The sequence below is a fragment of the Helicoverpa armigera genome, chromosome 4, assembly GCF_030705265.1.
Source record: "Helicoverpa armigera isolate CAAS_96S chromosome 4, ASM3070526v1, whole genome shotgun sequence".
Lineage (NCBI taxonomy): Eukaryota > Metazoa > Arthropoda > Insecta > Lepidoptera > Noctuidae > Helicoverpa > Helicoverpa armigera.
The window spans coordinates 11,233,688-11,257,286 of record NC_087123.1 but is presented as its reverse complement, the minus strand read 5'-3'; the positions used below and the strand labels follow the sequence as shown (position 1 = coordinate 11,257,286).

Below are 23,599 nucleotides of genomic sequence, written 5' to 3'. Positions count from 1 at the left end.
TTTGACAGGTTGAAACTGATACTTTCTTTGCCTGTGTAGGCGTTCAAGCAAAAGGTTAAGTGATTGAATATGAAAATGGAATTAGAATTGGTTCTCATTTGTTAGATGAAATAAATCTCTTTTGTTTGTGGATCTTTGCAATACCAAAAGTTTGAAAGGAATTTTCTAGTTTTATTACACCTATTGTTTGTAAGAAATGCATTTTAGTATCAGGCTTGAGTTTTTATAATGCGTCTTACCTATTTTTGTTCTTTGAGCCGAAACTGTTCACCGTTATAAAATCCCACGATAAGTAATCGAGATGTTTCGTACATTCTGTTCGAAGTAGACTCATTCCTTGCACAATAAAAGTTAAGCAGCGTGCCTGGCTAAGTCCTATAAAACAGTTTTATGCGATAAACATAGCGGATCGCATTATTCGGGATTGAACAATCGATCTAATTATAGGAATGACAATACTAACTGATTAAAACGATGAATTTCCTTAATATTTCTGATATGAGTATTAAATAAATGTCATGGATTGACGATATTCACAAAAACGTCATCATTGTCACTAAAGTTACATATTAGCCTGGACTAGTCCATCGTATTTATTAAACCATCTCTATCTTCGTCAAAAGAATATTTGAAACTAAACCAACGAAATCTCAACCAAAACTGCTGTCATTCTTCATACCTAACTATCAACCAACAGCCGATGTGTGATGACACCTGTCAAAACTGTGATACCAAAAGCAAACCAAAGACAATAGATTAATAGTTTAAATGCCTCCTACGGAGACCGCGGTAGACGGCATGTTGTGCCTGTCCCGTCATGAGAACTGCCCCTGGAGTGAGGCCCTCAAGTCTGCGGAAGTCAACTGGACAGGCCTCCAGTATACCTGCTTGAAGATCCTGCATCTGTACTGCAAGGTCTTCGAGAAGGAAGATGTGCTGGATATGGTTATTAGGTGAGTTTGATTTTTGTAGCGTGTACTGGCTGTTGATTTAAAAAAATCGCGTTTGACAGTTGTCAAATGTTATGTAGATTTATGGGGTACTAACAAGATTTTATAACTATGAATTAAAAGGGTTTCTATAGTGTTGTTTCCGTTTGAATTTAAATAAAAAAATCCTTTGAAAAGATTCCAAACGAAATATTACTTTTATTTCCGCCAGTTGTAGCAGTCTTTCGGGAATCGTTTTTTCAACTTCTCACGAACGACACATAAATCTTGAAGTTCTACAATAAATCTTAGAACGGAAACATGGAACCATTTGATACAACATTGTATACTAAATCTTGACTCATCAGCAATAACCGTCAATGTAAACAAAATCGCTGTAATATCAACAGCACTTTCTCACTTTAATATTTCATTAGAACGATAATTTTATCGTGTAATAGAGTCATCAAATTGGGCGGTGCGCCCACGCATGCTGTCAGGATACGTTCTTATAATCTCTAGTTCCTGTGCAATGGCGGAACAATCTAGAGATTGTACATTTTAAAATAATGCATCATACAATACGTAGGTATAAATACAGCAATAGCATTTTTGGGAATACTTTATCTTTCTATGTGTTTTTTAAACTTTGAGCAATTTGAAAACACTTGGTATATAATAATTAAATCTTGCAACGTTAAAATGCCACTTAGGTACTGCTAGCTGCATCTTCTAAAGGGCTTTTTGCTTTAAGCATACTATCTTTCAAAACGATAATCAAAATACACCCAAAAAAAACAAACGTTTCTTCCATCAACCACACACATTTGTACGAATTTAGCCACCAAACCCACAACTCTAAGAATTAGCCATTAGCCATCCCAATTTGTGGCCCTTAGTCACAGGCGTACTAAAAGTGATGGATGGCGTATTCCTAGCCAAAACAACGTCAGATATTACTCTTAAGATTTACTGCTTGTAGGAGTCAGATAATGGTATGGTCATGTTGATGGAACTAGTGTGGTGTCCTGAGTAATATTAGTGGCATATTACCAAGTGCTGCAGACCAAGATCGAAAAAGGAATGAAGGGGCGATGTTTAGAGTTGATAATACCTGTTCGTATTCGACCGTACCTATATTAGTTCGTATAGGCGTTCGTTCGTAGCGTTATTTAATTACAGACGGCGTCAAATATCTTTGCAATTTTCAGAATTACGCTTTTGAATCCTTGGGCATTTTTTTGGTGCAGGTGTTGTCGAAAGGTTTGCTTGTTCGAAGTTGGCTATTATTGACTTCACAAATAACCAACTTCAGAATTGCAATCATATGTGGCGCGAACAGTATGAGATTAAAAATATGAATGTAAAGATTTTGATACAAGTACCTATATCTGACTAGATCGCTATCTTCGTATTGCATGCGGTATCAAATTAGCATAAGACTTGCATTGCATCAGGGAGGTTACATTAGGGAATCAATCAAAGCAACATTAAATTAGTCGACAGACCTTTAAATGTCTTGTTTATGTACCTCTAATACAAATCCAAAGTTTGCTTAACGATTAATTAATTTATGTCATGAACTGGTGTTTGATTTATTCAATCAATATAGGAACAATACTACAATATGTAGCTGCCTAAAAATAAGTAGATACTACGGTAGATTAAATGATTTTAATCATGATTTATCCTTTTATCCGTAGTTACAGAGAAGGAAAACTATACAATTTTGATTAAATATTTTAATACTGCATAAAATATGATTTTTATGTAATCATCACCCAAAAATCACATGTTATTCGCGTCTTTCCTTATTCTGTTACCGACGAAAACACATAGGTACACGTAGGTACTCGTAGGAAATGGTGAAGGGCGTGCGTTTTGGGGGCTGTGTGTTGCTTATTTTCAGCCTACAATAAACTTATCTGTTCTTTACTTTTTGACTTTGTCCTCATCTGATTGTTAACTCCTTTCCCTATTGTTGTTGTTTTCCTTTAACGTGATTTTTACTTTGTCGTTAAATTGCCACGAAGCGAAGGTTTAATAAAATTCATTGTCCTTCTTCACGACTAAGTACTTAAATGTCTTGGTATATTTAGAAATGACCAAATCCTTTTAGAATAAATATCCGAATGTTTATAGCTTCCATTCAGGAGAATTAGATTTAATTTTATTGGTACTTGTAATATCAGCATTCCGAAACAGATTTAATAGGAGTATAAATCTTTCAGTACTGAAAAAGTAATGGCATTGGATGTTTTATCTAAATGTACCGTGTAAATATTCGTGTCACTTCTAAACGTCCGTTTTCGTGCTATTTCTTTCAGTTAGCCTTATTTCTTAATAATAGTCCAATTTTTAAATATAAATCTGAAAAAGATGCTAGACCCCAAGAAAAGCGCGTACAAAGACCACTTGAGGGTTAGCTCGTAACTGGTTTTCCATTGAATATCGCAATAATAAATTGAATTGTATTCAAACGAAAACCAAATGACGAACCGCGCATAAAAACTGCAGGGATTTGCCATATTGAAATATTTTTCTGACAAAACAATTGAATCTGATCATTACAATATATGTAAAGCTATTGGCAGATTCAAAATCATCCCAGATTACAAGGATAACTGTATACCAGCGAATCAGTCAAAACTTTCCTGTTATGAAACACAATTAGATCAGCAACGCAAATAATTTCAATCAGAAACGTTAAATTGTTCTAATACAATAAACGATCAGACATGTTTATCAAATCGTAAACCCGTTTAATGTTTAATTACCCGATTTTTATGCGTTTCGCTAATTTTATCGCTTAGAGCATTAACCAACCGGATTAGAAATGAGCACAAATCAATGCTAAAGTCTGCCAATTGACGCCTAGGAAGCAACAAGTAACCCACACATGCAATTTTAATGACAAATCTTTATATGTGCACTCGACAAAATTGACAAAGATAAGCATATTGCTGATGCACAGATGTAACATAATATGATCTAAAGGTTTGTTCGTGCAGTTTGCTGTCAATCAGTTCAAATCCTTTAGAAACGGAAAACAGTCAACTGCACAAAGTATACTGTGGCACAGTACAAGTTTGGACGGTGGCGTTCTGGTCGTCGTCTCTCTTCTTTGGCAGAAGGGAAGGAATTGCTGAGTTTTGGCGTCTCCGGTTAGTTATATTATCTAAGTTTTATAGGTATCAAACGGGGTTGTAAAACGGTTTTTGCGGGTGTTAAACTGCGTTGAGCCGGGATGACTCGGTCGTAATGTATTATGGCTTGGCTAATGAGGGCCATGGCATTACGAGTCTATGAATTTCGGGTAAAACAGGTGGAACTTGTGGGTTGATCCCTTTTATAATGTTTGGTAAAGGTTGTTATGAAAAATCTTCATAATTACGCTGGTTTATATCAGCAACATCGAATAGTACGCGTTTGCTACAAAACACTGCTTTTCACGGATGCATGAAAACAATATGATGTTACTTTCCTACTCTTTGATATAGCTCATTTTTTTTTTGTTTTTATTTAAGCGTACAGAATGCTAAGTGCATTCGATAATAAATCAGCACTAAACACATTTAAAATGGATTTGAATCTCTGATTTCAAACAAATGAGAATCATCAATTTCTATTTCATTCTAAATCAAATCCAAAAAACAAGCTACAATTCCTTTTGTAAACCACGAAAAAGGTTATCCGTTCTGTAGGTTATATTGCTTTACTATCTGATAATCAGGTGGCACAGATTTACAACTATTAGCCGTCGAGGGCATAAACCAATCAGGCTTAGATTTACATCAATACTAGTCCAAGTAAGCAGCCAACCTTCAAGCCTGGCCTTTGACCTAGAAGGAGTGACTTATTGCTATCTGGCAACCCTTAGAAATGGCTTGCCTCGTGACATTTAATTTACCCCGCCTTTATTACCTTATCGGTTTTTTCTAGGCCTAATTTGATTAAGGTTTTGTTTTTCTAGTAGTTGATAATACGACAGACAAACACAAGGGACTGGGTTCAATAGACAATCAGTAATTTTTGCCTGTTGCAATTTATGCTCGGTCAGCAAAAATGGTCATATAGTTTACGTCATTATGCGTGAATGCAGAAGAACCATCTGTAAGTCATTCAAAATTTCGTAGTTCGGAATTCAAACGAATCGGAAGAAAAAACATTAAATTGAAACACCTTGAGCTCATTACAGATTCATCTCAAATATTTATATTATTGCATTACTTTACGTCAAGAGCGGTCATCTTCAACTGACGCTGAACAGCTTATGCGTGCTAGTGTGCCTCAATGTAATTCTTTGTTTAGTTTTGAGCACGTTACTCCAATGGATGTAATTAATGTTTTTAAAACTCTTAAATTAAAAAATACGGGTGATTTTTGGGACATTTCCATCAAACTATTAGGTAATATAATTGACGTCATTGCTCCTTACCTTGCTATCATATTCAACAAGTGCATTGACACTGGTGTTTTTCCTGACCTCATGAAACACAGTAAAGTCATACCTCTATTTAAATCAGGCAATAAGTCAGACATTAGTAATTTTAGACCTATTTCTATCTTGCCTGCCTTTAGTAAAATTTTCGAAAAGTTAATACTCAAGCAGTTACTACGATATTTCAATTTAAATAGCCTCCTTCATACAGAACAATATGGCTTTACCAAAGGTCGTTCTACCACAGATGCTGGTGTTGCACTTCTAAAACATATTTATAACGCATGGGAAAATTCTCAAAATGCTATTGGAGTCTTTTGCGACCTTTCCAAAGCTTTTGATTGCGTCCATCATGATACACTTTTACGCAAATTACGGTTTTACGGAGTCCAAAACGGAGCTCTCAGCATAATAGAATCGTATTTACAACATAGATTGCAATGTGTAGATGTAAATGGTTCTAAATCATCAGGCCTTCCAGTTCAGCTAGGCGTGCCACAAGGCTCTATATTAGGTCCATTCTTATTCTTAGTATACATCAATGATCTGCCTTACCACCTCAATAATATCTGCGACGTTGTATTATTTGCAGATGATACGTCTCTCATTTTCAAAGTTGACAGAAATAGAGAGCAATTTGAAGAGGTAAACAGTGCACTCTCATTAGTTACGCACTGGTTTACCACAAACAATTTAGTACTTAATGCTAAAAAAACAAAATGCATTAAGTTCACTTTGCCTAATGTAAAAAACCTAGGTCCTAATGTTATCCTAAACAACGAGGTTCTTCAAACCGTTGCATCTACCGTGTTTCTGGGTATAACAGTAGATACAAAACTTCAATGGGGTTCACATATTTCTAGCCTCGCGGGAAGGCTTAGTTCTGCCGCCTACGCCGTTAGGAAAGTCAGACAGTTCACGGACGTCGACACAGCTCGATTGGTGTATTTCAGTAATTTTCACAGCGTTATGTCCTACGGTATTCTGTTGTGGGGCAAAGCCGCTGATATAGAGAATATATTTATTCTACAAAAACGTGCTATACGTGCGATATACCAATTAGGTACCAGAACTTCCCTCAGAGAGCTGTTTAAAGAAATTGGTATTCTTACTGTGGCATCACAATTCATCTTTGCCAATATACTGTATATTAGACAGAACTTACATTTATATACCAAAAAAAGTGAAGTCCATAGCATTAATACAAGAAATAAGCATAAACTGTGTGTACCCTTTCACCGGCTTCATAAAGTGCATGGTTCATTTCTGGGTCTAGGTATTCGTTTCTATAATAAACTTCCTCTGTCTTTATTAGAACAGCCGTTTAATAAATTCAAAGAACAAATTAAGGCTATTCTTATTCAAAAGGCATATTATACAATTAACGATTATTTGAATGACAAAAATAGTTGGTCGCCATGTTGAACGCAAGACAGCTATATTATAATTGTCTTTTTTTTGTGAATGACATCCTAATTTTACAATTTTATATTTTTATTATTGACATTACTTGGTTTTACATTATTGACAGGATACATTTACTGTATTTATTATATTTTATTTTAATCATCTATTTATATTATTTTTTTTCCTTTGGATTATAGTAAACTAGCTTTCCGCCCGCGGCTTCGCCCGCGTGGAATTCGGTTCACCCTTCCCGCTGTGGGTTAGCAGCGGTGAGGGAGTGTCAGACTCTTACTGACTAAAATCGTCGTGTTCCGTCCTAGGCCTTTTATATACCAGGGCCGCGGTACCTCTTTCGAACAACCTGCAGCTGCGGCTGGCCCTGGCGCTACTGGGCCCCACTGATTTCAAAACACCTGAGACTAATTCGCGGCGAACCTTAACACCGCAATACAGAAAAGCACAACGCCATCTATCGAGCTATCGGGAAGCTCGCGATTGAACAATGAGCTACAGGTTAAAGCGCGAGATATCATTGCACTTCTTACGTATCTTAAAAAAAACAACGTCACCACGTTTTAAAAAGCTATCATTCCACTTCTTACGTATTTTAAAAACACATCGTTAACACGTTTTAAAAACACCCAGCGCCATCTATCGCATACCTCAAGAACTAAATAACTTAACTAATACTTATACCAATTAGTAATTCGTTGAATTATAGTTATTTCAGGATAAGTAGATGTAAAAAAAACAGTTAAGACGATAAAACAAATTGTACGTCATCCCTCGGGAATTCCTCATTTTCGGGGATTCATTATCGTATCATTTAGCTTCTAAATTTATATGTTCATATTCGTTTGCAATATATAAGTAGATGTAAAAAAAAACAGTTTAGACGATTAAACAAATTGTACATCATCCCTCGGGAATTCCTCATTTTCGGGGATTCATTATCGTATCATTTAGCTTCTAAATTTACATGTTTATATTCGTTGCAATATATTACCTTGTTTTAAACGACACACAGCGCCATCTACAATCCATCCATCAAGCAAACAATATTTTTGTTTTCCCTCGGGAATATCTATTTTTTTCGGGATAAAAAGTACCCTATTATTTAATCCGGACTTCTAACTTTACGTCTGCAAAATTTCAAAGCAATCGGTTCAGTAGTTACGGCGTGAAAGCGGAACAAACAAACAAACAAACAAACAAACAAACAAACAAACTCACTTTCCGATTTATAATATTAGTAAGGATAAGGACCACTACTTAGCGATAATTGATCCTGATATTGAGTTGTGTAGCAGTGAGTACGTCATGCTCCCTTAGACGGCACTGCTTGCGGTAGCGTCGGCGGTCGGGTTGCCTCCCTCCCTCAAAGATGTGCGAGGGGGGCGATGGCTGATCCTCGCGTTATGCTCGTGAACGGGTGCTGCTTGTGGTGCCAGGTCGTCTTACTGACTATACTATAAGTAGTATTATATAATTTTGTAAACTCTTTTCTTATACTTCTTTTTTTCTTGCTGAGCGGTCCAATTTACTAGATTCATTACTTACCTATGTATGTTGTACATGACATAAGGTTGCAATAGAATATCACATGAAGGTGGGCACTCCCTCATAAACTATTATAAATATTGGAGGCTATACAATTTTTTTTTTCACATCATATTTATTCATTGCTTGAGTTAGACAAGTTACGTAGGGTGAGTGCTAGCTAGCATGTGGTGGATTTTATAAATCATTTTTAAATGTAATTTTATTTTATGACAATATTGCGTATTGCATACTGCAATATACTCAATGTACTTTGTTGAAAGGTTCTTTTAACCTACAGACAGACATGTGTTGCTGGGGAGTTTGTTGCGCCACTTCTTCTTCCCAGCAAAAACACATAGGAAGTGGTGAAGGGTGGGCGTTTTGGGGACTGTCTTATGTAATTTTTTTCTGACGTTCGAAAAGTGCTGTTTTGCAGCCAAGTTTGAATAAATAAGTTTTGATTTTGATTTTGATTTTGGACGATACCATAAGCAAAATGTTACAAGCTGCGAAAATCATTTTTCACACTGCATGTTTATTTCATTAGTCAAATGGGGTTGCAAGGAGGTCACAGAAAGGTCTACAGTTGTCTATGGCTCAGGGTTGCCACGTAATAATGATGGAATGGCTTGAAATAGAACGGAAATGTCACTTGGTATAAATATAATGGCCCAGGTACACAAGGGGGCATGTAAACGCATTTTAATGGCTTGATGGATTGGCAAATAGATAAATGGATATCTTGAAATAAAAGGATACATAGGAAAAGCAGTTGTGACTTACATAAAACTTAATATCACGTTCAAACTCAGTAAGTTAACATAATAAGCAAAATCAGATATCCAAATACCTAACGTTCTTCTGCAACTGGTGGATTTTTTCCTTAGTAGCGTTCTGACAATTAATATTTTTGTTTTACCTAGTGTTTACAATCAAGCAAAATATATTTTTCTATTCTACGAGCTTAGTAAGTTCAAAGGCTGTTAGGTCGCCCGGGTAATTGGGATGACGAGATCCGATAGGCAGTCGCTCCATGTAAAACCCTGGTACTCCGCTGCATCTCGTTAAACTGGAAGCCGACCCCAACATAGTTAGGAAAAAGGCTAGGCAGATGATACTTATTCCAAAGTAGACCTGTCGTTGTTTATCGAAGTAGTCTAAAAATAAAAAATGGAGGGACCATCGAAAATGTAAGGATTTAGTTATTTTATGATCGCATATAAAAGAAGCAGCCATTAAATCAGAAATGTGATGCAATTAAAATAAACATTCTTGCAGATATTTTTATTACGATGTTAAGATCTTCGGGATCGTAAAAATAATGTATTAAAGTAAACTGATTGAAGTATTCGGAATCTCAGTCTATAATTTTGAATTTTTTTCTTTTAATACTTATTTTATACATTTAGTCCAGTTTATGAAGAAGATTTTAATTCTCATGTCGAATCCTTTATCTTACAACATCCCGGAGCTAAAAAATTGCGATATGGGGTATCTCCCTAGCTTTTATCCTGCCGTGAACGTTTTTTGACTATGACGACAATTGGGTACTTTCGTATGGGACTTTTGATTCTCTTTTTGGTCTCTAAAATGTCCACTGTTCCACAGCCAGCCTTTTAAAAACCCTTTACCCCAAAGAGGTTGTACTTACTGAAACTAAAAGCTGTTTTCTAAGAAATGTTGAAAGTTAAACAACGCCTGTAGTTTGCATCGCTAAGTAAATGGTTATGGGCTCGGCGTTCCATTAGATAGTGGTAAGGTTGAGCTCAAGGACGCTTCTGGTTCTAGATGCGGCTAAAAGGTTTTCTTACAATGTTTATTCTAGCTGCGCTTGAGTTGACACGGTGAGCTTTCGATGTCGAAGATTAGCGTAAGTTCTGTAGAAAAATGAATTGTGGAAGTTGATAAAAATTCTGGTTACTATAAAGTTCTAAACCAATGCCAGTTAAAGCTCTTGGCAATGAAGAAAATGTTCTTGTAAGAAACAATAAACAGCTACAGGTGCCAATTTTAGGGATTATCAGAAATATAGAGGAATGTTCTAACCGTAAATTAGATATAGTGAAATACATCACAACACATACTATAAATATTAAATGAAATAAGTAAGACTCCTAAATTAGGATATTAACATACAGACATGTTTTGACGCTCAAGGCTAATAGCCTCCCAGGCGCCACTATTTTGGTCCTTACATTATATTCAGACCTTTTTATTCGCACAAATCATATTAATAGCTATAAAAAAAGTTTTTCTCCCTCGAGCACATTATTTCTACATTTGGATATTGGTGCTGCACCACAAACATCTATGCCATACTTATAGGATGAAAGGATTTGGTCTAAATATCATCATTTTAGGCACAGGCCTCCTCTCACACGAAGAAGGATTGAGCGTTAATCACCACGCTTGCTCAATTCGGGTAGGTGATTTCAAACTTATAGTTCAGGTTTCCTCGAGATGTTTTCCTTCACCTTCACCATCAGTCAAATTTTATAGACCCGTAAAATATATCCCGTCTTTTATATTTATATACGGATATATTTTCAAATAATAGTGTAGTAAAAGCCAAAGCACGTGAAATTGTTGGCATAAGTAATACCTTTTGTTATTATTTTGGCACGTAAAACTAAATTAGAAAATATAGTTTTATAATCAATTGGCAGTAAGATCAAAAGTGAACTGTAACTCAAATATGTTTATTGCAATTTTACTACATTTTACATCACGGTAGGTCATTCCCATAGCTTTTATCGTACAGTCAACTTCAGGTCAGTGGTAACAGTTTTATAGGAAAATCGTACTTATTACTATTGAGTTAAGGTGCATGGCAGTTACCACTGATGTGCGGTCTCCTGTACCATAGTGAGTTACATAAAGGCGTTAATGTATGTGTGGTAGATTTATTGGGAAGTTCCTAGTATTACATTGTTTATTACCTTGCATATAAATCTCACGTGCAAAACTGTACATCATATAAAAAAGTGAGGAATGGTCGGTATAAAATATTTAGAAAGGCATTAAAGAAATCACATGATGGATTTGAAATCTGACTGAACCTGCTCAAGCAAAACTCACATAAAGAAAATTGGAAAAACTCAATGTTAAATGAGCATTTTCCGACGAAGTTATTCTACTATGTTTGTTTGAGTGACGAACAGAATAGACAGTTCATTCAAATTCAGTTTTGACACGAAGAATAGATTGTCAGTTTGTTGTCTTAAAGATAGATATTGACTGACTGAAATGATAATAAACTCTTGTTATGTTTACATAAAGCATAGAATCTGAATAGATAACTAAAGCTAATGATGTTTCGACAGTATTCGAAGTATTTCGAAGACGATTTAAAACATTGGCCCTTCGAGTGCAGAATTTCAAATTGTTTTTTGCCAATTTTACATAATTATGTTTAGGCACTCTTACGACGACAATAACCACTGCCAAATATATTATCAGCGGATGAAGACCAGACTCCTTTAATATGCCTTTAATTATTCAAACAAAATCACGGAAATACGCACAACCAAAGATATAAAATTACAAACAAGATACGCCACATCATTATATCATTATATTTTACATATCTATCATCAAACGTAGCCTCGGTCCTTTGATCTCTGGCTATTTTTGCTCAGTTTCAATGAACTTGGTCAAAGTTACCGTTTTGGCTATCAATATTGTGGATCTTGGACGATAATTGAGCTGAATGCCATCGTTAGCCTTTGCCTGTTTGCCAAGATCATCAAACTTTGATTTTGTTTGTGGTATAATGTTGAGACTTTATATCCGGATTTAAATTAAGAATTTTAGCAAGAATTTATTAGCAATTACTTCGATTATGAATTAGCAGTATTTTTTTTGCAATAACTGTTTTTTTATTTATTTCTCTTTCGAAACCTTGTCACAAATGTGTCTTATTACAATGATTTCAGAGATGTTAGGAATAATTTCAACGATATATCAATTACAATATCGTGTCTGTGTAAGCCTGTAGATGACACAAAATGCAATTTTTGAAGTCCGTTGCCCTTTATACAGTTAAAAATACAATTAAAAAAGTAAAAATAAATAAAAAACACAACATATATTATGGCTGCAACCTTATCGTACTATCAGTAGCCTGACTAGGTAAACTTACAAACTGCAGCACATTTGGCGCTGATGTCACCGTGTCACCCTAAGCCACTTCTAGATAACAAGGTCTGTGTACTTTACTAACAGTTCTGTGAACTTGGACAAAATGTAAGCAATTTTATCAAAACTTGTTCTTGACATAGTTAATTTTTGATTTAAAAAATATATTTTTGTGCTCGTGGCCCAGAACTGCATAAGATGTACTGAGATTTTTAATCTGCAATTCAACTTAGGTACATTGGCGGATTAATGCCTCAAGGTATTCTATACCATTCAACCATCGGGTTAAAATGTGATGAAAAATACTTATGTACAGAAAAGTAAATTAAACGATACTAATAGATATCTGTTCCATTCAAAGATTTTTCATACACATTTTTCTTGTCAAAACAATGTCTTGATGGGATCAAAACAATGTCTGCCAAATCGGAAGTGCTTCAAAGATGATGAAAATATGACATAATGTTTTCTCATTGATCTTTATTTTTGTAGTGCTCAAATATTCCTGACTGTGTAAAAAAAACTTCAAGAACAATTAACTCAGTATCTTTGTATTAAATTATTTTCCAAACAAAAATAATAATGGCGTCTCATCATTCGAAATTCAAAAGAACAATATGCTAACAACATTCAAACAAATGACGACACATCTAAACAAAACGCAAAGCAAAGGTATTTTCATCATACATCCTTGTTGTCTTATTATGAGTAAAGTTTTATTTTCATTACCAGACTACACAACGCCCACGCTGCTACGAATTTTGTTTTATTGCAACACTGGCCGGAACCTTTGACAGGTGTTTTTCGCGCCAACCAGTTTGAACATGGAATGTAATCAGCTGTTTAGTCCGTCTTTGAGGTTATTAAAAGCGTGGACTATTTTTATCTATGGTATTTTGATAGAGATCCGGAATTTGCGTTGCTATGTTACACCTGCTAATCTATGAAACGTGGTGTTAGTATCATTTGCAATGGCAAAGTTTTAAATTATACGCTAAATGTTATAATGTTTTATTCTCGCAATTTTTTATTGTAGAAAAAAATATCGTTTGATTTCGCAGACCAGTTCTTAGTACTCTAGCATTAAATGCTTCCTAAGATAATTATACAGAGAATAGTATTTTACGACTAATAAATTATTTGTAACTACAACTAGCGATGACTCGCGACCTCGTTTTATTTATTGTTAGATAATATACTTATAGGTAGATTGTAATAAGTTTAGTTATTTTAAATTATTTATCTAAAAATATTTTTTTATGTCGACGTTTTTATACATAAAAAATTTGTACCTATATTTTTTCCTTAAATCTCCGTAGTTAGACGTTAGACTAAAGACGAGACTAACACAAACGTCATGAAATCTATAAAACTTCGAGATATCTATTTAAAGGCCTGATGTGGTTAACCAGAGCACTTTATAGCCTGAAATCACTGACGTGTATTATTGTATTCTCATGTGACGATTGCACACGAACAGATTGTTCTAGAATGTATCTTTATTCATGTCACTCTTACTGTTACTGTTACAGCCTTTTTATCGCCCCACTGCTGGGCACAGGCCTCCTCTCACACGGAGAAGGATGTTACTCTTAACTGTTAACTATAATTAAAATTGTCAGGTCACTTGTATGCTAAGATGGTCAGGATAATGACATTAGACACATACGGCCACTCAGTCACGTTTAGAGATTTGAAACAATCAGCGATCGTATATTTTTGATATTTTAACACGGTTGAGGAAATTCATCGTTTGAACCCATTGTTAAATAGGTAATAAGGAAAATACAGTAACTATTATTAAATCGAATGATATAATAATATGTTGTTGTAACAAGTTCATACCTTACATTTTTTTTAAAGGACCATAAATATATAGACTGCCACAGATTAAGGTGACGTTTGGTCTATAGATTTACAGAAGTGTCATGCCATTGACCCCAGGCATTTTCAGAAAATGGTGGAAAGAGTACCAAATATAATATTTAATACTATTGAAGGCTAGGTATACGGAAGCTTAATATTTCTGTAACCATTGACCATGATCTCACGAAGGGCTACACGTATGGAAGATACAAAAACAAACAAACCATTTTGGTTTTATTTCTACGAAGAATGTTTGCGTAAATATTGGAACATTTTCCGAGGAAGTTTTGTAAACTAGTGATGAGTAGGGAACTACAAATAATCATGGTAATTTGCCTTTAAAGTCTTTACAGGCACTTTGCACATGTTTGCTAAACTATTCCTCTTTTACATTATATGGTTGTACTTAAAACTATAGATCCTAATAATGCAGTTTTAAATGCAAGAACTTTCGCTAAAGTTGGCGCGATTCATAGTCTTAGCCGGCTAGGCTCGGTAACAGAAAAATAGATTTGCTTGCACCCACCAATATTAGATAGATGTAGGGCTGCCATTTCGAATTTCGCCAAACCCGGACAAATATTTAAAAAAAACCGGACATTTGGCGTAAATAGCATTTTTTCCCCGGACGAGTCCGATTTTTTTTGTTTAACAAAACAAGACCTAATTTTTAATATTACCATATTACTTAAATTCAATGAAGTCCTTCCTTACATGAAAAGTCAGGGCCGTCTCTAGCTCATGTAGTACCTAGTATTGAAAGATTGTGACTTAATGTATTTCGAAGGTCATAACTAAGAGGCTTATTCTTGATAGGTTAGACAAAAAAATGTTGAAAATACAATCAACTGTAAAGTGAAGTCGCCGCGAGCGCGAAAAGGACATTGTCCAATTTTGGCCTAAGAACCGATGTGAATATAAATTATATTATAATTTTTATTTATTTTTATATTGTTTGAAACATATTTTAGTATTTCACGGACACTTCAAATAAATAAATTCCAAATAAAAAGTTGGGTCACAATTATTGATGCCTTATAAAATGTTTCCGTCAGCCAGTGCTGCCAGTTTCGGAAGTTTTCACGATTTCGGTAAATACGGATCGAATTGAGAACCTTCTTTCCGAAGTCGATTATTAAAATTAGTTGGTAACACTTTATTCATTTATATACCTAAACTGACTAGCTAGAAAAAAACTAGTATTCTATATGTTTTAAGCGAAATCGCGAATTTCTAGCTTGGCACTCGAGTAGGATTATAGTTTTCGTAATTGGCAACACTGGTGTACTTCAGTCAATTTGCTAGAAGTCAGTTTGATTGCTTTGCGACTATCGTTTCTTTTGTGATTTTCTGTGCGTTTCATGGTTTTATTCTAACAACTTTGGCTTGATTACGGACTCCGATTAGATTGCGTACTTGGTAGACTCGGCTGTATGTAAAGGACTGGATTTTCCTGGCATTTTCGGATATTGCTCTGTCTGTGATCGAATTTAGTTGTATTATAATTACAACAATGGATGCAGAATATAGTATATTGTATAAATTGTGGATCTGCTGGAGGTTCTTTGGTATTAGAAAACGAAGATATACTTCGTTGCATACAACAATGGACTGTTCCCCGTATGGTAAGTGGTCTACGAAAGTGTTTTTCTAATTTTGATAAGAATGTTACTACCTACTTATGTTTTCATAAGCACACAATTTCTCGGTTTTCAAATCAATTGCCACAATTGCAAGTTACTAATGTTTTATTGTATTTATTTATTACAGGTTGAAGCTCATGACCTTATATGTACGACGTGTTGGTCTGAAGCAGTCGAGCATAATAAGATGCAATGCACTGTTGGACGCAGCATTACTGTTGCAATTGTATCGTTGGGCGTAGAACAGTGGGCTGTTGTGCCCACATAATGACTATTATCTGGTATTTAAGCTGGGCGAGATACCAAAATTCAATTGAACCCCCTGCTCAGTTCTTAGATAAGATATTATTGAGAAATATTGATGATTAAAAACCTTTAATTGAATATAAATATTGTTTTTATTGCACATCCTCGAAAACCTCTTTCATTGTTATTGGTAAACCTTACTTTAACTGTTAAATTATTTTGTGTGGTAATGACATTTTCAGTATGGTCTGGTCTGTGCCTTCTTGGTAATAGACCGCGGGTTCGATTCCCGCCTTATGGCATGTAGATAGCTAGGTAACTGTCTAATATAAAAGTAGTAACAATCATTTAAATAAATAATTCTCTATCGTAATAATATCGATATTTTATGAATTGTGGTGAATGGAACTCTTCCATTTTGGATACTTATGCGTTTTATCACAAATCCAAAGTGGATTCACTATATATTAAGAAACGTAACGTTGAAAGCAAAAGCGTGTAGGTAGTTGTTTTTCAATGTAAAATGTGGCAATGTAAAACCTTGGTGTAAACCTTCCTCTTGACCTACCTACTCTATCTATTAAAAAAAATCGCACCCAAATCCATTCCGTAGTTTTAAAGATCTAAAGCATTCATAGGGACAGACAGAAAATGCAACTTTATAAAATGATAGTTATCTTAAACTTTTCCTAGTATCTAGTAGAGTAGTCTTTTCCTAGATCTAGAAGAGAACATATAGAGCTGTACATAGTATTGTTGATATTTTGTATAGCGTAGTTTGATAATACTACTCTGATATTTCACGCAAGCTTGGTTATTTTTTATTTATAACCTCAAAATATTAACTTTTTTCGTAATTATTTTAGTTTCCTGAAGTGTCCGTTCGTGAAAACTTATTTCACAGGATTCCATATAATTTTAAGAGTTTATAGAAGTCACTTTCCATTCGAACGGTTCTTAGGCAGAACATGTATGGAGCCGGAACAATGTCCTTTTTGAGTTTTGGGTCACTAAAGCACCTAAACTTGTATAATAAAAAAATCCGCAAAGTGAAGAAGCCGCAAGCGAAGCGAGCGCAAAATTTTTTGAATATTGGGATATTAAAGTAAAAAAACGTAAAAAAAAATGTGTAATGAAAAGAAGCCGCGAGCGAAGCGAGCGCGAAAATTTTGGAGTTTTGGGACACTTCGACTTCTGCATTATTAGGCGCCCGGGTAATTCGCATACCCAGGCACCATAGGTTAAGATGGCCCTATGAAAAATGTCCGGGTTTTCCCCGGACACTTCTTGAAACCCCGCCCGGACGGCCCCCGGACGGCCTCCAAACGAGGACAAATCCGGGGAAACCCGGACGGATGGCAGCCCTAGATAGATGTCTATGCTTGCACAAAATTGATTTATTTGATTTGTGTGATCGTTGTATTACTAGCACCATCTTCGCTAAAACACAAAAAGAACATCAATATGCTAATTTATTACTTTCCAAATCCTTACAAAATCTTCGCAGCAAGCCGATATTCTCAAATCCCAAAACTAATCCTAGATTTTCGGGAATGTCAATTATTCCCCCGTATTTACATTATTCCAGTACAAATATCTCTTACTATTAAGAAACAAGACATAGATGGGAAGCAGCGACTGGAAGCGAGCCAAGTATTATAGCAAACATTTGTATAAACTGCGCTAATATATAAAAATAAACGGCGTCTGTTTGTTGTTCCTTCATGTTGAACATCAGGTGAAATGCTTATTATTTATGGATCCAAGAAGTTTTGCCAAGGGCGCCAGACTGATTGAAAGTGCAAAAAATAAATAGATTAGTTTACATCGCTAAATCATAGAGTGTAAGCGGTAAAGTGAGGAATTTATTGGTTTATGCTTCCGTGAATTTGCAGCGAAATTCGTTGAAAGAGAAGTTTCCTTTATGATTTTTTGTGTGTTTCTTATTGGATAGATAGATACATCGTTCCGTTCTCTCAATGAAATCTTATCGCACAGCTGTCATAGTGTAAAAATAATAGATCAATAATTTAATTAGACAATTTCGCCGTAATGGTCCTCTTTAGAAGCGCCTGTAACGACATATTTCGGTGCCCTGGTTTTGCACGCTTATGAGTGTCACGGCGGGCGCCAATCTGGACCTGGCGCCCCAGATTTTTCTCTCTACCAATATCAGCTTCAATAATAAAGCTACAAAAAATACATGACATCTTAACCAAATTTATGTTGCCATCGCCACCAATTATTAATATAAAAGGAACAATAATTTAAAAATAAAGACAGCACCACACATCTTGACTTCCGTCGTGAAAAATAAACAATATGGCCATGTGGTTTAAAATTATTAACGGCGGGAAAAATCCAGTTCCGCCATTGAATGGGATTATTTTTAGCGGGAATATATTTATTTTTATGTAGGTGAGCGTTTGGTGAATTTTATTGCGTTTTTCTTTTTATTGAAACACCACGGGCATAGAGTAAATAGTTTGTGCGAAGAGGTTTTAAGACAGTCTGTCTGGCCAGTTGTAAACACCTACTACTATTTTTGTGGCATCTTTGAACTAAAGCAGAATGTTTTAAATGTGTAATTAAATAAGAAAGAAATATACCGCATCAAGATCATTATCTTATGCTTTTACCAGAAACTCTACCTTTACCTAGTATGTACTGGGCTAAAGCACAATTAAACTTGCACAATTCTTTTCAACTTCCATCCAGTCTTCACAGTAATTATAACAATATCGAATGGACATTAAAAAGCCACAGTCTAGCAATACGTAATGCCTAACGCGTCCAATATAAACACATAAATCAGTTCCTAATTTATAATTCTCATTTATGTCTTCAGCGGTTGTGGCCAACTTGCTAAGTAAACATAGGATTCAATTTAGTAAGAAGGTTAACTTCTACGCGATTTAAATAATTGTGAAAATTCAAGAAATCCTCCATTCTTGATATTATTCAAGCGTATCATTCAGGCGCTAATAATAGGAAGAATATTTTCGTTTGAAGCAATTTTAACCATTGAAAACCTTATCACTCGAAAATATTTTTTAATTTTGTCATCCGGATGCAGCAACAGCATAATGTAACAGCAGTCTGTATAGGGCCTAAAAAGTTAAAACACACATTATACATATTAAAAAAAACTTCCATTTTTGCAATTTTCTGTGATATTTCTTGCATCCTATCCTTCTTTGTCACATTTAGAGCAAATTATGGACCAGGCAGCCAAGTTATTTGTTTAAAATGTCATTAATCAACCTTCTGTATTAATTTACACCGTTTACTCAATCGTAAATCAACAAGATATTCAAAGCTAAGCTAACATGTGAATTGTTTAAATGATACATCAGACTCCGTAGTTGTTAGATCAAACTACGACTGAATGAATGCACGACTTGTGTGGGTATAGACAAATTATGTACTGAGGTTTGGGTTTAAGGAGTTTTACAATTGGTATAAAAAAATTAAAGTTTGATACTGTAATATGGAAAAATACGCAGTACTGTGGCCGTTATATAAGACAATAGACATTGTTTCATTCATATTTTGTAATGAAAAAAAAAGCAAAATAACTGAAATCTAATGCATTTTCTGTAAAATGAAACTCATAAAATTCTTAAATGTCTTAGTTATGTATTGTCACGAACTCAATTAGTATAGCGTACTATGATGTAAGTTAAAATTTAAAAATACCACTATGGACGTGCCTCTGAAACTTTCGGAAAATAGTTCTGAAAACAAAACTAAAAGAAGAAATGAATACGCCCATAAAAAAACAAATGTCTTCAATATTCTAAATTCAAATCAAGCAAAGAGTCAATCGCGCGCCAAAGCCCGCATCACCTAAACTGAGAACACAAAACACAGTGCCCTTGCAGTCACTAATGCGCATGACCTAATTACTAGCAATAAAACTAGCCGAAATATATTTTATGACAACGTTAGACTTACAACGGACCGTATATAATTGCTGCAACTGGCGGTCATGCACGCAATAGTTGAATGAATTCTTAGGATTTGTATGCATCCAACCTCTTTCGTAATGGTTTTCAAAATCGAATTGATTTTTGAAATTCGAACTTGTGGTATAAGATCTTTTGATGGCCAGCTTTCATATAATAACATGGATGGATCACCATCAAGTCTAGATGAACGGTGAATGTGGTTCCAAAATATATCAGGAAATCATAAAATCAAAGAAGCATGACTTAGTGCAACAAGGTTGTAAATAATAATGATGAGTTCTGGTGACTTAGGTGTAATAAATAAAAAAAAAAAAACTATTTTATTCACACAATTAATTGTACACAGATAACACAAGATACAAATTACAACTATTAGTGTTACGTATTATCGATGAGCTCTGGCACCCCATGTAAGATTTAACTTGTGTTTAGGGTGCCAGCGATCTCCGTTACAGTTTGAACATGTGACAGTAGTTGTAAGACGTACAAAATAACAATAATTAAAGATTTCATGTCAGCTGATGCACCAATGGTGTGGCCCATTTACTTGTACTTATAGATGTGTGTGCGTGTGTGAGAGTATGTGTGTGTGTGTGTGAGTGCGTGCGTGTGTGTGTGTGTGTGTGTGTGTGTGTATGTGAAGTGTATCAGTGTGTGTGTATGAGTGGGGTAAGTGTGTATTTTTGTATGTATACTACATAAAAACTCGTGGTTATGTACATTTAAAACAAAGCAGATTATAGACTTATTACTATTATTAGGTATATTAAGCGTTGGATATTTTAATTAAGTCTTCAGTATCATTATATGATAATGTCCGGAGCCACTTCGTAACCCAGGATTTGCATCTGTATGAACACATAGGGACAATACAGCAGATTTTATTTATTTTATTATATAAATGGTTTGAGAGTATAGCAAAATGACGCTGAGCTAGGGCCGTTTTACATCCTCGAGTAGAGCATACTTGGAAATGTCTGCGCTTTTTAGAGGGTAGATTTGGATCGTATACCACAGAAGGATGTTTGCGCAGTATAGTGCCCAGAATAAAGAGTTGTCTCACAGTCAGAACCTGACATTCAGAGTAGAGAGCCGCCGTGGGAAATCTAAAAGGTTTCGAGGTCATAACCTTGAGAACAGCTCTCTGTGCTCGTTCCAAGGGTAGAAGTGTTGTCTTGGGTGCCCCGCCCCAAACTGTGATGCAATAGCTTATTATGCTTTGACACAAGGCATAATAAACAGTTTTGATCGTTACACTGTCGGCAGAGTGTCTAAGGTTTTTAAATATAAATATACACTTGCGAACTCGGGATATTAAATTAGTCAGGTGGGGTTTCCAGCTCAAAGAACTGTCAACATATACTCCGAGATACTTGACAGACTCACATCTTTTGAGTTGAGGACAGTCACATCGTGAGGAGGATTGTACGAGTGGGCAAGAATGCGCTCTAAGAACCATCGTATCTTGTGGGGGACAATTATTGGATTTTAAGGAGAAAGGTAAGTATACCGTTTTTTTTAAATTCAAAGTTAGTATATTATTTGACAGCCACTTCATCACTGAGTTTAGAGCAAGTTCCGCATATTTGAGAGTTTCAGGCCAATCACTACCATAGATTAATAGAGCTGTGTCATCGGCGTAAGTGAAAATAGAACAGTTCTCAAGTGTCATTTTGCATAGGCTGTTAACGTATACAAGAAATAGTGTGGGACCCAAAATTGAGCCTTGAGGAACGCCAAAACTCAATGTTATGGTGTCACTCATAACGTTATTTATTTTCACGCATTGGGTTCGATCACACAGATAGTCTTGGAAGATTTTTAAGGAAATTCCGCGAATGCCAATAGCTTCAAGTTTAGATAAGAGATGAGGAACAGACACAGTGTCAAATGCCTTGGAAAGGTCCAGGAATATAGCCAAGCATTTCATTTTACTATCTAATTTAGATACTACCTGATCTACCAAGTCAGCTACAGCATTTTCAGTGGACCTACCACGTCTAAAACCGTACTGGTTGCTACTTAGGAGTTTGTGTGACTCTAGATAGTCAACCAAACGATTATTCAGGATCTTTTCTAATATTTTAGACAGAGTAGGCAAAATCGAGATCGGCCTATAATTATCAACACTGTGTCTGACCCCACTCTTAAAAATGGGATGAACAACAGCCCTCTTAAAAACTCTGGGAAAACAGCCTGTGGCAATAGAGAGATTGCAGATATGCGTAATTACGGGGACAATGGCAGGCATACAGGATTTTAAAATTCTCGCAGAAATGCCGTCCCAACCCACCGCAGCATCAGTTCGTAACCCAGTGATGAGATTTGAGACCTCCATATCATCTGTGGGCAGAATTACAAGCGAGTTTGATGGTAATGCAAGAGGAGAAGATTCCGAGGTACGCGTGGTGAAAGAAAATTTTTCGGCCAAGTTCTTCCCAACATTGGCGAAATACTCGTTGACAACGTTGACCGAGGACTTTTCGTCTGTAGCTACTTTTAGAAGTTCGCTGGGGGATTTTGCATTTAGACTGGTGCCAATAACATTTTTAACAACTTTCCAAGTTGCTTTAGGGTTGTTCTTTGCCATTAGGAACTCATTCTTCTCATACGCGTGTTTTAAATTTTTGAGGAGCTTATTGCAAAAATTGCGGTATCGCTTATATGTTACCATGAGTATGAAATTTTCAGGGTCTGTCTTTAACTTTCCAGCCATGTTATCTCTATTTCGGATACATCGAAGCAGTCCAATTGTGATCCACGGTTTTAGAATTCGTCGTTTCGAAGACACGTAAACAGGTTTGGAGTGATTTGCAATGACAGAGCTAATGGCGGATACTAGGGACTCAGCAGCATTGTTTGGGTCTTGAATACAGAAAAAGTCACTAAAGTTCATGGATAAAATGTCAGTTATTGCAGCTGTGTAATCAACAGATATGCGATTTAATTTGGCGGCTGGAGGTGACATAGTAGTTTGAATGCAAATAAACGTCGGCCTATGATCGGTAACATAGGTATCAAGCACAAGAGTCGTACACTTCCGGTTTGATCTTAACATCACGTGATCAATACAAGAATTAATACGGGTTGGATAATGATGTGTAGGAAGAAGGCCATGTGAAGAAATAAGGTTCAGATACTGATGTGCTTGTTGGGAGATGGCATTTGGGATGATATCAATATTGATGTCACCCACGATCAGAAGATTCTTTTGTTCTGACATGGAAGTAAGGATAGCATCTAGGCCATCGATAAAATTGTCTAAATTTTGGGTGGAGGGGGAACGATATAATCCTAAAATTAGGGTATTATGAGAGTTTATGTTGCAGGTGAGACAGCTAGCACCAGATATTGAAGGTTCGGTGACGATATGGGGTAATTCTGATTTTATATATAATATTACGCCATCGTTTTGGT

At 35.5% G+C, this 23,599-nt stretch overlaps 1 protein-coding gene across 4 annotated transcripts in view; it reads left to right on the top strand.

The window, feature by feature from the left end:
* Lmpt (Limpet) overlaps positions 1 to 23,599 on the top strand; it is a 173,721-nt gene that overhangs the window by 83,524 nt on the left and 66,598 nt on the right. For 3 of the 4 annotated variants that reach the window (XM_064034255.1, XM_064034256.1, XM_021332289.3), the window contains exon 2: positions 698 to 953. The exons of the other annotated variant lie outside the window; for it this stretch is intronic. In XM_064034255.1, coding sequence (XP_063890325.1) covers positions 769 to 953 — 185 coding nt within the window. In that variant the 5' untranslated portion in view covers positions 698 to 768. The remainder of the gene's footprint in view (positions 1 to 697; positions 954 to 23,599) is intronic. 4 annotated transcript variants of the gene reach the window in all.